The 15,762-nt window shown below is 38.9% G+C and overlaps 1 protein-coding gene across 2 annotated transcripts; it reads right to left on the reverse strand.

Annotated features, from left to right (window-relative positions):
- Positions 1-2,220: 2,220 nt before the first annotated feature.
- Positions 2,221-11,256, reverse strand: LOC121869325 (vascular endothelial growth factor C-like). Of its 2 annotated transcripts, none has more exons than XM_042370616.1 (7): positions 10,936-11,256; positions 7,646-8,160; positions 6,958-7,126; positions 6,396-6,580; positions 5,870-6,027; positions 3,688-3,831; positions 2,221-3,214 (listed from the first exon to the last, which is right to left on the reverse strand). In XM_042370616.1, exons 2-7 carry the CDS (start codon positions 8,150-8,152, stop codon positions 3,196-3,198), a joined length of 1,182 nt encoding a protein of 393 aa, XP_042226550.1. In that variant the 5' UTR covers positions 8,153-8,160; positions 10,936-11,256; the 3' UTR covers positions 2,221-3,195. The 2 variants fall into 2 exon arrangements, with proteins under 2 accessions (XP_042226550.1, XP_042226549.1); XM_042370615.1 differs by lacking the exon at positions 10,936-11,256 and adding an exon at positions 8,333-8,380.
- Positions 11,257-15,762: the final 4,506 nt, after the last annotated feature.

Here is a 15,762-nt window from a genome sequence, read left to right on the forward strand (position 1 = left end):
AGGATTTAATTTCTTTGACACTATTTATCCTCTTCGCCACTTGTCAGCTATTCAACCCAGTCAGGACTTCTCCCCCTATGTAAATTGTGAGGTTTATAGCCAGACTCACAGATTAACAGAGATTGGCATTGATGCTCATAACTCATGTAGTTATTGATCTAAGTAAAGGTACAAAAACAACGAACAAGATATACATGAGTCTCTACTTAATTTTAACTTGATCTCTTAACTGGAGGTGATTTGGATAATGTTTTCAGTGCTGTTGTTGTGTTTTAGCTTCAGTCAAGCAGTTAGAAACATGCTTAGACCTTTACCTGTAAGGAATAATCATCATACGAACTGTTCTGTATCTGGACCCTCGGTTTACCAATTAAAATCGCATCACCTGAAGATTACCCATCCCTACCACCCTAACCCATGTTACTTGTAGGGTTAGTTTAAGTTTGATTAGAATAGATTATGTTAGGTCATATTGGGTTTGGTTATGCTGTGTTAGATTACATTATATTAGGTAGGTAAGGTTACGGTGATCTTATGGAGAAAAATCTGTGGCTGGGGGTGGGGGTAGTCTTCAGGAGATCCTTAAAATCAACTCTTAATTCTAGGTTGTGTCGAGAGTCAAGTTGAAGAGTTGAGCTGGTCCGCTTCTGGTCGATCCTGTTCCGGGTGCTCTGGTAAGTGTTCACTAAAATATGAGTTGTATTAATTTTTTTTAGCTTTGAAAAGTTAAGAATTCTTAACTTGTACTCGATGTATAATAATATTTCAGGTATCTCATCCCCCCAAAAGAACCGGAGTCAACTCTTCTCTTACTTTAACTGTTATTAGACACGTGTGGTACTACAAATAGGATTAATCGATGGAAAATTATATTGCTGCGATCAATTGGCAAAATAAGACCAAATTACACATAACCCAAGGTACTGTGATGTTAATGTAATGCAAAATGAAACTTTGGGATATCACTAATTTACCTCCTACCCACCATGAATGATCCAAGTTAGTTTTTACTGTACTGAGTACAGAGTACAAGTAGCGGAGTACAAGAGAAGCAACTATTAAAAAAAAAGTAATGTACACCTAATCCACGAATAAAATCTAATTATTAAAAAAGGTGTTATTAATCACAATCTCTACCTCACAATCTATCAAATTTGCGCACATCATTAAATATTTATCAGGGTACAGATAACTTTTGATAGGTGTTCCCAACTCTCATTATCTGTCACCTCATTATTCTGTTGATATAAAGGTGACATTTAATTGAGATATTACGGGTTTTTTTAATAGTTGCTTCTCTTGTTGCTCTTTTTGTGTCTCTCTTTCAATCTTTTTATTTTCTCTTTATCTCTTTCTCCTTTTCTATCCCCCCTTCTCTATCTTTCTCTCTCATTATGGCTCAAGTCCAGGAGATAGAGAAACCTTACCCGAATATTGTCAACAAAAATCGCTCTAAGAAATTGTCGATCGATAACATACTAGTAGGTATCCGATGCTGGTGTGTATAGTGACGCGCGCACACACACACACACACACACACACGCACACACACACACACACACACACGCACACACATACATATTACTACTACAGTTCTACTTTGCTGTCACTCGGAATCGAGCGTGACGATCATCCAGCTATGACACAATGATTTGAGTTATTAAGGATGTCACCTACGTTGGTCAGTTCTGAGGTGACTAAAGAGGCCTATACGGGACCGACAGGGTCGTTCACAGGTGTTGCACATGTGGAGGGCTACATCTAGTGCGGGAGGGGCAAAGGCAGCGTCTTTCCGGCGTTGGCGCTTGACTGCCTCGGTATGCAGTCGGGTTAACTCGAAAGTATTGACACTTTCTTGTGTGGTGATCCTCCAAGCGTTACGGTGTGGAGTAATCGTCTCCCTTATACCTTTTCAGTTGCCCGCCAGCGTTACGTTTACTATTCGTTAGGTGACTGTAAATAGCTGCTTTGGCATTCTACTGTCGTCCATACGGGTAACATGGCCAGTCCAGCGTAGTTGTTCATGGATAATGGTAGCCTCGATGCTCCTACAGTTGGTGTCAGCGAAAATTCTGGCATTGGTTCTCTTGTCTTCCCAGCGAACGCACTAATATAAACACATACACACAGACAGGCAGACACATAGGCATACACACACGTACACATTATTAACACCTTGAGACAGTCAGCTGTTAGGTATAGAATGAAAATAGCTGTATGTAAAGTACTGTGATAACTATTGAAGTATAATCGTAAGCTGGACAATATACATTGTTAGATAAAAAATTCAAAGTAAATGATACAACTGAGATACATTGTAAAGTATGTGTAGATATATTGTGTTGTCTCACAAGTATTATTTACTGTAGATACAAAATTAAAGTGACAAATACAACCGGGGGAGTCAAGTACAGTATGCGTATATGTTGTTGCATGATTCTATTCAGCTCTCAGCACAGAGATGACCCAGTTTACAAGGGGTTAAGAACGTGATTTCAATTAAGTTTTTGTGTTGTGAGTTTAGAACACGGCAATGCTCTCCTAATAATTATTTTTTTGTACAGGGGGGGAGGGGAGGGGGAGTAGGAAGTTTTTAGGTTCACAACATCGCTGTTTCGCTAACTTTTAACAAACAAGTGTTCCCTAAATAAATAAGCTACTTATATTCACCTGGGTTGGGAGTGTATATACTGTATCTCCCCAAAACTTCCAACCCAAGGAGGAATTTATTCATATACTGTAGGGGTCATCTTCATACTTCACATTTGACATGGCACTTTGTAATTTTGGATCCCACAGACACACTACCAACGTCACCTTTACATTAACCTCTATTAAAAAAAAAGGTTGTTGTCACCCATCAATTCTTAAGTGATACATCTCAATAATACAGAATAATACGAGGACACTGGTTTGGAAACAGAGAAGTGGATGAATGGAACAAGTTACCAAATATCATCATTAACTCGAATACGCTGAATAGCTTCAAACATAGGTTGGATGCTTATATGAGCAATAGGGGTTGGGTGTAAACGGGACTGCCCAGTATGGGCCAATAGGCCCGTTGCAGTTTCCTCCATTCTTATGCTCTTATGTTTGAGTTGGTTGGTAAAGTTCACGTGGATGAAAAGTTGGAGAGAAGGTCAGGTTTATACCCATCACAGCTGGCGCGTCGTAGGTTGTGTAATGCCAATCCTAGGGGCTTTCCACACAACTGTAATGGAGGTGAGGAGAAACGTCATATGAGGTCAGGTGAATAAAAGTGAAAAGTAAGGTTTTGCAACACTTAAGTCCCAAGCTTTTTGTGTGTGTCATTATCCCATTAAGAAGCTCTTCATCATCATAGTCTCTGTGACGAACATTTGAAATGATAATGATATGATAAACACGAAAGCTTAGGAGTTGGATATCTCTATATGTTTTAGGGGGAATTGTAGTCGACTGGATCATTATGTGGAGAAGAGATTTATTCTACTTTGGTGACCCCAGAGTCTAATATACTGTATTGCCAAATTAACCAAGAGAAACAAGAAGAATTACAATATTACAAAACAAAATTACAGAGAAAAGGTCAGACAAAGTAATTTGTTCTCTGTAGTGTAAATGCATCATGATCTTGTAGCCGGACAGTGTGGTATTAATTAACTGTCCCACCTGTGTGTTCTGGTCAGTGTGGTATCAACTAACCTGCAGTTGGCATGAGAGAATTCATACCCGGTGGAACACTCATTAAAGTCCGGGTGCCGACCTACACAGAGGCAGCGGCATAGAACAGGATGCCAGAGGTGATGGTGTGATGCCTCGCAGCGCTTCCGTTCATCCTCGAGGCTTCTGCGGTAACGAGATAAACAACATGATGATGCGAGACAAACACAGGTTATGGCTTTTCTAAACGTTATACTTATTTGAGTCCAGTAACGTTCCTGTCCCCCTTTAAGTAGTCATTTAACGGAAGAATTAAGGAAACTGCCGTAGGCCTTCTTACACCCAGCACTCGTATGTCTGCCTAACTTGTGTTTAAAACTAACTAACAAGTTCAAACTGATGGTACTGACGAGCGATTTATTCCACTCATCCACGACCTAGTATCTTAACCAACGTCTATTTAATTCCTTCTTAAATAGGTATTTCTCTAATTCAAAATTTCCACCATGTGTTCGCTCTTAATTTGGTTATATCACACTCACTTGACCCCACTTCCATTTATACACTTCGATCATGTCACCCCTCACTCCTACGTCTCTCAAGAGAATGTAAATTAAATTTTCTTAATATGACTCTTATTCAAGGTTCCTAATGCCCGGGATTAACTTGCCATCCTTTATCAAAATGCTTTCTAGATAATTAGTTCCATTCTTTATTACGTGATGAAAACTGAACCGCATAACCCAGGAATATTTTAATAAAGCAAGATAGCTGGTAACCTGTTTCCATTTCCTGGCCTTAGAACTTTACATTCTTCCTCATTAAATTGCATCTGTCATTTTTCGGTCCAAGGTAAAGGTTCGTTCAGATTGTCCTGTAATTTTTACGAGTTATCATTAAATTTAATTATGTTGATCTCTACGCTTATATCTGTGTCGCTAATGTAGATATAAAGGGGATATTTTCACACCACTTTAATGTAGATACGCGGGCGTTATTTACCAACAATCACTGTGAGTATTTAATGTTTGTGAGTATTTGGTAGTCGAACTTTATGACATTCTTGGGTAAATACTCAGCTTCCTGTTTAGTCTACTCTCAACAGTAGGTTAGGTTAGATTTCGGGTGTAAATAACGCGCGATTGGTTTGGTTAAGTCATGTTGGGGTTTGTGTGTAAATAACGCGTATGGATGGGTTGAGTCGGGTTCGATTAGCTTGACTTGGGTTGAGTCGGGTTCGATTAGCTTGACTTGGGTTGAGTCGGGTTCGATTAGCTTGACTTGGGTTGAGTCGGGTTCGATTAGCTTGACTTGGGTTGAGTCGGGTTCGATTAGCTTGACGGGTTCGATTAGCTTGACTTGGGTTGAGTCGGGTTTGATTAGCTTGACTTGGGTTGAGTCGGGTTCGATTAGCTTGACTTGGGTTGAGTAGGGTTCGATTAGCTTGACTTGGGTTGAGTCGGGTTCGATTAGCTTGACTTGGGTTGAGTCGGGTTCGATTAGCTTGACTTGGGTTGAGTTGGGTTTACGTTAGGTTTAGGGTGCAAATAACGGGAGCGATATCTGCATCGTCGGGTACAAATTAATTAATAGTAATAGTTTCAAGTACTGAGCCGTGAGTTACGCCACTTGTGACGCTACGACACTCGGATTTTGTACCATTAATGCTGACGTCCCTCCGTTTCCTGTCAGTTAACCATATCCTAATCCAATTTAAAATTTTCCCTCGAATGCCACATGTCTCTACTTTTCTTAATAATCTTTCGTGAGGTATCCTATCAAAGATTTTGTTAAGGTCAAGGTAAATCAATTTCGCGCCTGTCGTCACCCCACACTTTCGAAAAACCACTGATGCACACTGTAAGTTGAGCTTGCCGATAATGGGACGAAGTTAGGTGAGGTAATCCATTACAAATAACTGCTAAAACACGTGACTCGGTGAACCAGTAGCTATCCCTTCACTCTATTCCATACAGCAAGAAAAGATTGGGCCACCTTAAGATTAGAGATCTCAGCTTATTTCAACTATAATGATTAAACCCCCTAACCTAACCTAACCTAACCCAATATAACCTAACCCCCCACCCCTTTAGGTACAGCATTAGGGTATTTCATCATTAAGTAAAATAAACTGGGATATGTAATCTTCACGTGATCCAAAAAAGAGCATAAATGTAACAGTAAACAGTATTATAATTTGCATACAAAAAGGGGGTTGTCTCACCTCTTGCACACACACTGACAGAGATTTTCATCGTATTCCATGACGCTGTGATCACAATCGGAGGCAACCACCACACACTTACACTCACAGCTCTCCACGTCCTCCTCCTCCACCTTCACGTCATCTACACTGGTTTGGTTCTCCCACACGCGAATCACCTGCCGTGTGATTGATAGCCTTAATGGGTGATTATTAAGTTCTATTTGTAAATATATAACCCAGTACATTTTAATACAGGAGGATGAAGTCAAATTGAGTACAGGAGGATGAAGTCAAATTGAGTACTGGAGGGTGAAGCCAAATAGAGTACAGGAGGATGAAGTCAAATTGAGTACAGGAGGGTGAATTCAAATTGAGTTCAGGAGGGTGAATTCAAATTGAGTACAGGAGGGTGAATTCAAATTGAGTACAGGAGGGTGAATTCAAATTGAGTACAGGAGGGTGAATTCAAATTGAGTACAGGAGGGTGAAGTCAAATTGAGTACAGGAGGGTGAAGTCAAATTGAGTACAGGGAGATAAACGCACCTTGAGTTCGACCGGCCTGGTGGTGTTAGCTGTACAGATCTTGGTTGGAGTGCAACAGCCTCCGCATCTCCCCAACTTCACACAAGCGGGGACGAACCGGTAGCCTGGCTGGGTCTTCAGTTCTACACTAATGTGCTCCACCCTACAGCCAGTACCCACCACGTGCGGCTCTTTCTTCCTGGTCACTGTACACACACACATACACAACACGTAAATCACAAGAAAATTAGACTCCTGTAACTTATTTCACCTGAAAATTAACCACCCTAACGCTAACTAAACCTAACCTAATTTAATCTAATTTAACCTAACATAACTTAATCCAATCTAAGTTAACCTAACCTAACCCTCAGGTAGTATCGGGTTGTTTAATCAAGAAAAATAATGTAGGGTGTCTAATCTCCAGGTGATATATTTCCATCATGGTACTGAAAGGATTTAGTCATTATACTCAACCGGATTAACACACTCCGAGGAGAGTCGGTTATCATTCTCAAGAGGTTGGTGAACATACTTTGGGGGGGGGGATCAGTTATCATACTAAAGAGGTCCATCAACATACCTCTGCGTTGTTCATGCATCCTACGTGATTTGCGGAAGGACCCGTCGATATAGGAGGCCAACTGTCCTCCCTCCTCCTCCTCCTCCTGTAGCTGAGGAAATCCCGGCAACTCCATCAGTTCCTTCACGGTTGCCACACTCTTGAGACGTTCCTTGGCGTCGAAGGACAGCTGTAGAAGGGCGTGGAATATCGACTAAAGACTTGTTTCATTATAATAGTTAAGAAACCAACCGTGCTGATAGAATTAAGAGGGAGAGAGGTACGGTGACATTCAATAACAGGTTGTGGATAATGCTACGATATCGAAATGTTATGGTGAGGTTAATTAATATACTGGTACGCATGGTAGAGAATAACAAAACGATATCATGACATTAATCTGTAAAATTAGTCAATTGCGAAATCTAAATATCTAATTTTCTAACGTGTCTAAGGAAATGCAGTATATACCTCCAAAGCCCAGGTAATTGTTTGTATTTTGCTTAGGGAGTCAATTTCAAGTTTCATAATTGACATAACACAACTGAGTTTTGTCCCCATTGACACGGTATTATCGTATCCTGTACACACACGCACACTCAAACATAATATCGTGCCTGCTCTGACCCCGTGAAGCGACCCTGACAGGTGAAGCATCCATATCAAATACAACAATAAATAAATCCTCTGACATCACACGAGGACGTACCTGGCTGAGGTTATAGCGTCTTATGGTAGACACCTGGGTGAAGTAGTTGTTTGCTCGTGTTGGTGATGATGGAGGTGAGAGCTCTTTATTGAGGCTGTGCTGTCCAAATGAGTGCATGTGATCATGGTGGTCGTCTTGCGAAATTTGAATAAACTGCTGGTCATCATATGAGGGCTGAAAATGTTGCTCATCGCTTGAAAACAGATGGCGCTGGTCTTCTTGAGAGGGCAAAGGTCGCTGGTCCTCTTGTGAGAACGGACGACCCTGGTCCTCTTGTGAGAACGGACGACCCTGGTCCTCTTGTGAGAATTGAGAATCCCGTTCAGCCAGCAAGGACTGGATCAAGTGAAGGAGGTGGTAGTCGAGGCGGAAACGTGGGGATTGCAGTTCCTGCACCTGGAACGCCAAGACTGGGCGTTCAATATCCTGGTGGACCTGTTGTGTGTTGTTGACGGCGACGATGGCGACGACGAGGGTAGTAAAGAGAAACAGGGTGGTGCAGCCCATCCTGGTCACTGTAATCGTTGATAGTTATGTTAGATTTCTTAAAAAGAATGTCATATAAGAACACTACCCCAGTACACTTACAACACTGCCACAGTACACTTACAACACTACCACAGTACACTTACAACACTACCACAGTATACTAATACACCACTAAAATGATACAAAAACTAATATTACAAAACTGCATTGGCGCATCAATCCGCGCACAGTCAACAGTACTTCACGAGCCACGAGTTACTGTCCCCCCTCTCACTCACACACACACACACACACACACACACACACTATTTAGTATATTATCTATTTTGTAGTATCTTGTGCTCGATACTATAATTAACATGAAATCAGCACCTGATAGCAATTATCGCTTGCTGCCCACCAAGATTAACACATTTTGCACGTGATCAGAAGCGGTTTTTTTTAATGCATGATTTAGTATTTTATGCCTTCACTGACTAATTAAACGCAGGGTGCAAGCGTTATCAGCCATGGCTATAAAAATGGTGTGCTTTGTGTGGAGATGGTAATAATTACATCTAGCAATTTATCAGGTGTTTTGTTGAAAAAATAATCATTATCTAATATGCTGACAGGATACGGGGTGACTTATCTTATGGTTTAGTAATGAGATGATAGCAGAAAGTGATAGCGACAGGAAACATTTTTAGTGCCGTGAGAACAAAGAAAGGAGTCGAGGGTGGATAGCGTCAACCCGCCTCCAAGCTCACTAGGAAACATTGTGTTGGATGCAGTTGTTGTAGTTACTGTTACAGAAGTCATTTTTACTCTCCCAAAGGGAAGGTTTAGGAGTATGGTTAGGGAGAGAAGGAGGGAACTTTGAGAGTGTGTGGGGGTGGAAGGTGAGTTTTATCCACATACTCAGCACAATAAATAAGAGTTTATGTAAACGTGTTCTAAAAATGCCTCAGAATCATTTATTACAATAGAATCTGCTCATTTTTAACATAACAGGATCAATTACTGAACAGGAAATGTCGTGTGTATGTGTGTGTTGTCAGGCGTATGAAGGCATGTTAGGTTTTTTATTATATAATCTTACACTTTCTTCGTTTTGCACTCAGATGGTTTAATGATTTGGTCTTTTAATTACGATTAATTCATATATGTTCGTTCAATTACAATCTCGTATGATTTATAGAACTTTATACTGTAAGTGTGGTTCAAGGAATGAAGATGAAGATAATACGGACTAACAGTAGGTTGAATTTTATAATGTAGAAACGAAAGAAAACGGGAAAACGAAAACACGTGTAAAAACACGCAAAACGAGATTCATATTTTCTTACGTGTATTTGTCTATTTCTCACTTGTAAATAATACAGTGAAAAGGAATCATTATTTTATCTTATCAGAAAATATTTTAAAGGCTATTTAAACACGACATCATTCAAAAAGAAAAAAGGTTAAAAAATAAAGAAAAACGAAAACGTGGATATCTTATAAGTATTGCATTCAGCCCCCAAGGCCGTGACGAACACCGAACCTTCCCACGACGTTAAGTGGGAACGCCTCTTCCTTTAGGGTTCGTTGCAGACTCCTTTTTTTTTTTAGTCTGGTGCATCTTTGTGTGCAGTAGCGACAGGTTATGTGGTGTTTACATGTATGGGTATGGTGTGAGTATATGTTTATTGTGTGTGTGTGTGTGTGTGTGTGTGTATTTGTTCGTGTCTCAAAATGTTTGCATTACTCGCAGCACATGACGGACTTGCTTTGCATATGGTATACGTAATTGTTGTGTCTAGAGACGGAAGATGCAAGCACGAACAGGTCATCTCAAGCGAACAATTATTGTGAGGGCCGGGTGTGTGATCGTCGGGTGACTGAATGCGTGTGTGTCTACAGGCGAGTGGTGTGAGAAGCTCTCAGTGGGAATGATTGCGATTTAACCTTGAAGGTATGAGTCATGTGTGTAATGAAAAATCCTTTATTAAGGCTTGTTTACAACCGGACAATTGCTGGGCCACTCAGAGAGCACATTCACGAGTCTACCACGTGGTTCTTACTCACATGAACCCATCCTCCAGCCGCACTTACAAAAACAAAATAAAAATAAATAAACTTCCTCGCGCGGGAAAAACAACTTATGTAATGTCAAGACCGGCCGGCATTGAGTCTCAAATCAATCTGTATGTAGCGGGTGTAGTACCATAACCCAAGGTGTCAATAAATTATCTGATATACATCACTTGACGTACAGGTATAATTCATAAGTTTTATCTTGTCGTAGCATACTTCGATATGTCTTTAATATTTTTTACATAACTTGTAAAATGGATCAGATAATGAGATATTCAGAAGGAAATGAGTGTAATATTGTAGGGAAATATGCTAACAGATTAAAGTAATAGCATCCAAAATATATCCGTAATAATGAACGAAATAACCTCAGTCTTTATTTACACAATACTGTAAATAAAAACGATATTATTTCTTGTTCACTCGTGCGATTATCTCTCTCTCTCACGGTAAGAAAACAGTTTAGTAACTAACAATTACTAGCTACAAACACTGGAATTTGTATGCTTGCCTCACATACCAGTTACTACTTAAAGGAGTAATAAAAATAATCGTCATGGCAGAGGTTACCTTTAATGCTTCCAACCTGACGAAAATAGAATAATAAACATTTTTAATTCGGGTGATTGATCCAACACTCACCACTTTAACTTGTCATTTTTATATGTATGGGTGGTGGGACTAGTTTGAAAGCTAGAGTGTACTGCTGATAACTTGGACTTGAAAAATATTAGTTAACTTACCTTACATGGACCTTGATGAACTGCAGTAACACTGGTGGAGACTGATAAAAAAAATCACACTTCGTAAACAGATAAGAAGTTCGTAAACAGGATCTTGCGGATAATAAAATTGTTTTGGTTTAGCGATTAACTGAGCTGATTCTCTTTGCTTTTTGTGTGTGAAATTAACAATTTTTGAAACAATTCTATGAAAAGGTTTAAATCTTAAAAGTGTTATCTCTCATGTTGAAGATAAGTGGATTTAGCAGACTAGTTCCAGAGTAGCTGAGACGTTGCACCTTCGTCTGCGAGTCGTCCAGTCAGTGGGAAGACACTAACATATTTTAGCTCCTCCCTCTGTTTTTATAAGGTCGCGAAGGCCGTTCTTGCCCTCAATTCGGCCTTGATCCCCTCTTTTGTATGTTGTTTGGCGATGAAACTAAGTGTGTGTTTATTGTATTTATGTATTTTAGGCGGAATTATATAAAAGTTATTCAATGGAAGTTAAAAGGGGAATTTGAAGGTCAAGATGAGGGTTGAGGATAGTGTGGGTTAGGTAAGGGGAGATGGTTAGTGTGAGGGAATTCGGGTCTGTGGGTTGGTCAGAGGGCGGAGGCTGTGGCCGCAGATAATAGGAAGGGATGAGCAAGCCCACAAATAAAAAAAATACTCTCTCGTTGGTTAACACACGATGATACTAATACTGACTCCTCGTGTGAAGTAACTGGCCACTTGAAAAACTGTCTCTACCTGGCTATCTTGTGGCTTCAGTACATTACTCTAAATTTTGTATGGTAGCTTAGCTTTATCACCAAATTCCTCGAGGAGATTCTATTATTTGGATTTTCTTAAATGGTTTATTTCGGGGGCCACACCTTGTCTGCAAAACGTGATCATCAATCCCATAGCGAAACTAGCATTACCACGTATGCCTGTCAGTAGAAACGAACACAGCATTACCCCTTATTGCTGTGCTCAGGGCTCAGAATTACAAAGGGCTGCACAATGAATATTTCTCGTACATAGAGAAACAACTGACTGGTTTACTTAAGCTGAAACACAAACACAATATCCAAAAGTACCATAAAAATAATCAATTTACATGCACTTACAACCATCCAAAGGTAAAAAGAAAAAATAACGAGAATCTTTTTTCCAAGATATCCTCGACCTTAACCTTCTGGTGTTAAGGGAACGTACTAAGACTCTCAGTTTAATATTATTCTAATGTTGTGTTTAGATGATGTTTTGAACGTTATTTTTGTGCTTTATCTTAAGTCATCCGTTTAGAGGCATTCTTACATTTCAGTTACTAGGAATATCACGATCTCTTGTGAATCTGGGCACACTTAAATATAGAATATAGAAATTTCACCTCTGGGATTGTTCACATATTGGGATCTTGATAGAATCTTAATCCCAATATGAGGTAAACAAACCCACCCTAAGCTACAATTTCTCAGATTTTGACCAATAAAAACAGAACTTTGAGAATTTGAGTAATCTAGGCTCTCTCTCATACTCCGTACTTGCTTACCTTGAAGATCATTCTCTCTTGACGTCACCTGTATTTCTGGGTTCTCTGACGTGAGAAGGAAGGAGTGAGGGAAGATGCTTTAAAAGCTTGTGGCAGTTAAGTATTATGGGAAAGGGGTGGCCTGTATATTATTGTCTTGTGTAATATATCATATTTGGAGAAATGTGCGATACCATAATTACATTGTCTATATTTCAATAGCAGGTTCTGTGTATTTAGTGTTATAGAGTTTTAGAAAGGATGATCGTATTAATGTGCTTATAATCACCGTCACTGTTATCACCGTGTCCAAGATTAAGTAACACAGAAATATGATACAAATTAATCCTGTATTTTTGTACTGACCTAGTAACGAAGTCTCAGAATCTCATAACCTAAAGAATTACATAAGAACATAAGAAAATAAGGAGTCTGCAATAGGCCGGTTGGCCTGTGCATGGCAGCTCCTGTCGAGAGTTACTACCACTCTCTATCATCCATGTATCTATCTAGCCTCCTTTTGAAACTTTCCAGAGTTCCCGCACTTACTACAAAGTTGCTAAGCTTGTTCCACTCGTCCACCACCCTATTTGTGAACCAGTTTCTTCCTATCTCCCTCCTAAACCTAAACTTATCCAACTTGAATCCGTTGCTCCGAGTCCTATCCTGCTCGGATATTATAAGAACTTTATCTATATCCCTTTATTGATTCCTTTCACCCACTTAAATACTTCTATCATATCTCCCCGCACTCTTCGTCTTTCTAGGGAATGCAAGTTAAGTTTTTTAACCTATCCTGATATGGAAGGTTTCTAAGTCCCGGAATCATTTTTGTCATTCTTCGCTGCACCGACTCTAGTGAATTTATATCCATTCTATAATAGGGGCACCAGAACTGAACCGCATAATCGAGGTGCGGCCTGACTAGCGCAAGATATAGTTGCAATAAGACCTCTGCACTCTTGTTACTTACACTTCTAGATATAAAACCCAATACTCTGTTTGCCTTATTTCGAACATTAACGCACTGTTTTCTAGGCCGTAGGTCCGGGCTGACAAGTACCCCTAGGTCTTTTTCACAAGTCGACTTCTCTAGGTTGATGTTGTTAAGGCTGTATACATTATAAGTATTTGTTCTTCCAATATTAAGTACGCTGCACTTGCTGGTATTGAATTTCATTTGCCATTTTTCAGACCACCCCTGCAGTTTATTTAGATCCTCGTGTAATGCATTTGCATCCTGCCCTGAATTGCTATATTTTACGGCAATTCACTGTGATATTTCACGAGAGCTTATTGTACAGATAATGCACCACTTCCTGTAAACTGAGTTTGTATAATACTATTTTTCTAATTGGTGTTGAATCACAATATGCAATTTATTTACCGTAAAAAATACAGCGAGGTAGTTTACATTTTACAGTATCTTACGGCCAGACAATTTACAGCAAGTCCTGAAATAACTGTGATTTTTTTTTAAATTACTAGTATCTTGGCTGCCAGTATATTATTGTAAAATCTACAGGATATTTCTTAAAGTGCCGAACACTAACACTAACCCTCACCTAACCAAACAGTGACTAACGTTACACTAACCTCCTCTAACGCTAACCAAACTAACCCTAATTAAAACCAGCCCATCCCTGGTACTAATCTTCACGTGAAGCTTGAAACATTATTGTTCTTATTATTATTACTACTGTTATCATTATTATTTTATTATGTTATTTTTAATTGTGTATTTTTATTATAAATTTTATTTACTATGAATTATTATTATTGTTGTTGTTTTATTATTATTATTATTATTATTATTATTTTTATTATTAATATTATTATTATTATTATTATTATTATTATTATTATTATTATTATTATTATTATTATTATTATTATTATTATTATTATTATTATTATTATTATTATTACATTTTCGCCCCCCAGGCCCCGATGTGGGTCAGTGACCTGTGCCCTGGTGGGCTAATCCCTGTAAAGAAAAAAATCTAACCGTCCCTCCTCGCCCCACCGCACCAAGTTTTCGTGTACTTACTACAACTTGTTATGTTGGTAGACTGACTCACACACACACACACACACACACGCATATCACATGATTAATATAAGCACCACCTTATTATTTTGTTGACGAACGGAAAAATATTATGACGTCATAATGAAGCAATAATACGGCGAAGGATAAAAATTACTGAAGAAATTTTCCGTTCCACATATGTATGTTTGTATGCTAATATTCCCTGTACGTTTTAGGCATGTCGCACACACGCACACACACACACACACACACATATATATATATATATATATATATATATATATATATATATATATATATATATATATATATATATATATATATATATATATATATATATATATATATATGTATATATATATATGTATATATATATATATATATATATGTGTGTGTGTTACTTTGTCGAAATGTATGTGCTAACGAATAATTATAAACAAAACCCTCTTACACACGATTTCCATGCGGATATTTCTTGTCTTGCTGTGTATCGATTCGTGCAGATTACTCCACACACCTAGGATTGTGATTTGACTAATACACAATAACTAATGCCGGATTATCCTCTACTAAGCCCCAAAGGCTAAATTAAATCAGCGAAAAACCGTCACAGTAATCAAAAACAAGAGACAACTATATGTGTCCATGACAGGGAAAGTAGGCCCGTGGGCTTTGTATAGTCTCCCTATTGTTCTTGGTAGCCATGCCCAGGGCTATAGTTTGCAGGTAAATACTCTTGTTAATCTCACACTATCCTCTTCGCTACAGATCGGCCAGTGAGTCGCTTGGGTTGTCGGTTGCTCCTTTGGTACGCACTGTTGATAAGTAGGCTGCAGGGCATAAACAGGCTCCAGAATGCATTTGAACCTGCCACTGTTGGTCAAGTCTGGTCTTGAATGAATTAACACTCGGTGCCTTTACTTTACTTCACTATCCTCTTCGCCATGCACTGATCGGTCCGTCGTCGTTGGTTGGTGATTAAGGTGGGCGGGTAACAACACGATGTTTATGTGAATTAAAATTCGTATTTTTTTTATTTGAACCTTCTCCAACAGTATACAGTACTGTACCTTAGAGTGTGTACTAATTATATTATCCGTTGAATCTATTATGTGGCAACTTATGTTGACGAAGTATGTAACTTGTATCCCTGTTGCTTAATGTGTTCACTATTTTGCTGTATGTTATTTTTAATAGAATTTGCATAATCTCTGCGGTCTTTGGTCAAATTACCTTATTATTTACCATTGTTGTATACCGCATTGTTTAGGAACATGGC

The sequence above is a fragment of the Homarus americanus genome, unplaced genomic scaffold (genome assembly GCF_018991925.1).
Source record: "Homarus americanus isolate GMGI-L3 unplaced genomic scaffold, GMGI_Hamer_2.0 scaffold36734, whole genome shotgun sequence".
Lineage (NCBI taxonomy): Eukaryota > Metazoa > Arthropoda > Malacostraca > Decapoda > Nephropidae > Homarus > Homarus americanus.

Excerpts from the sequence above, each read along its gene's own strand:
- LOC121869325 (XM_042370615.1), bottom strand. Across the intron at positions 7,127-7,645 it reads GACGCTATAACCTCAGCCAG|CTGTCCTTCGACGCCAAGGA; the intron begins GTACGTCCTCGT and ends GCCCTTCTACAG. Across the intron at positions 6,028-6,395 it reads CCAGGCCGGTCGAACTCAAG|GTGATTCGCGTGTGGGAGAA; the intron begins GTGCGTTTATCT and ends ATCACACGGCAG.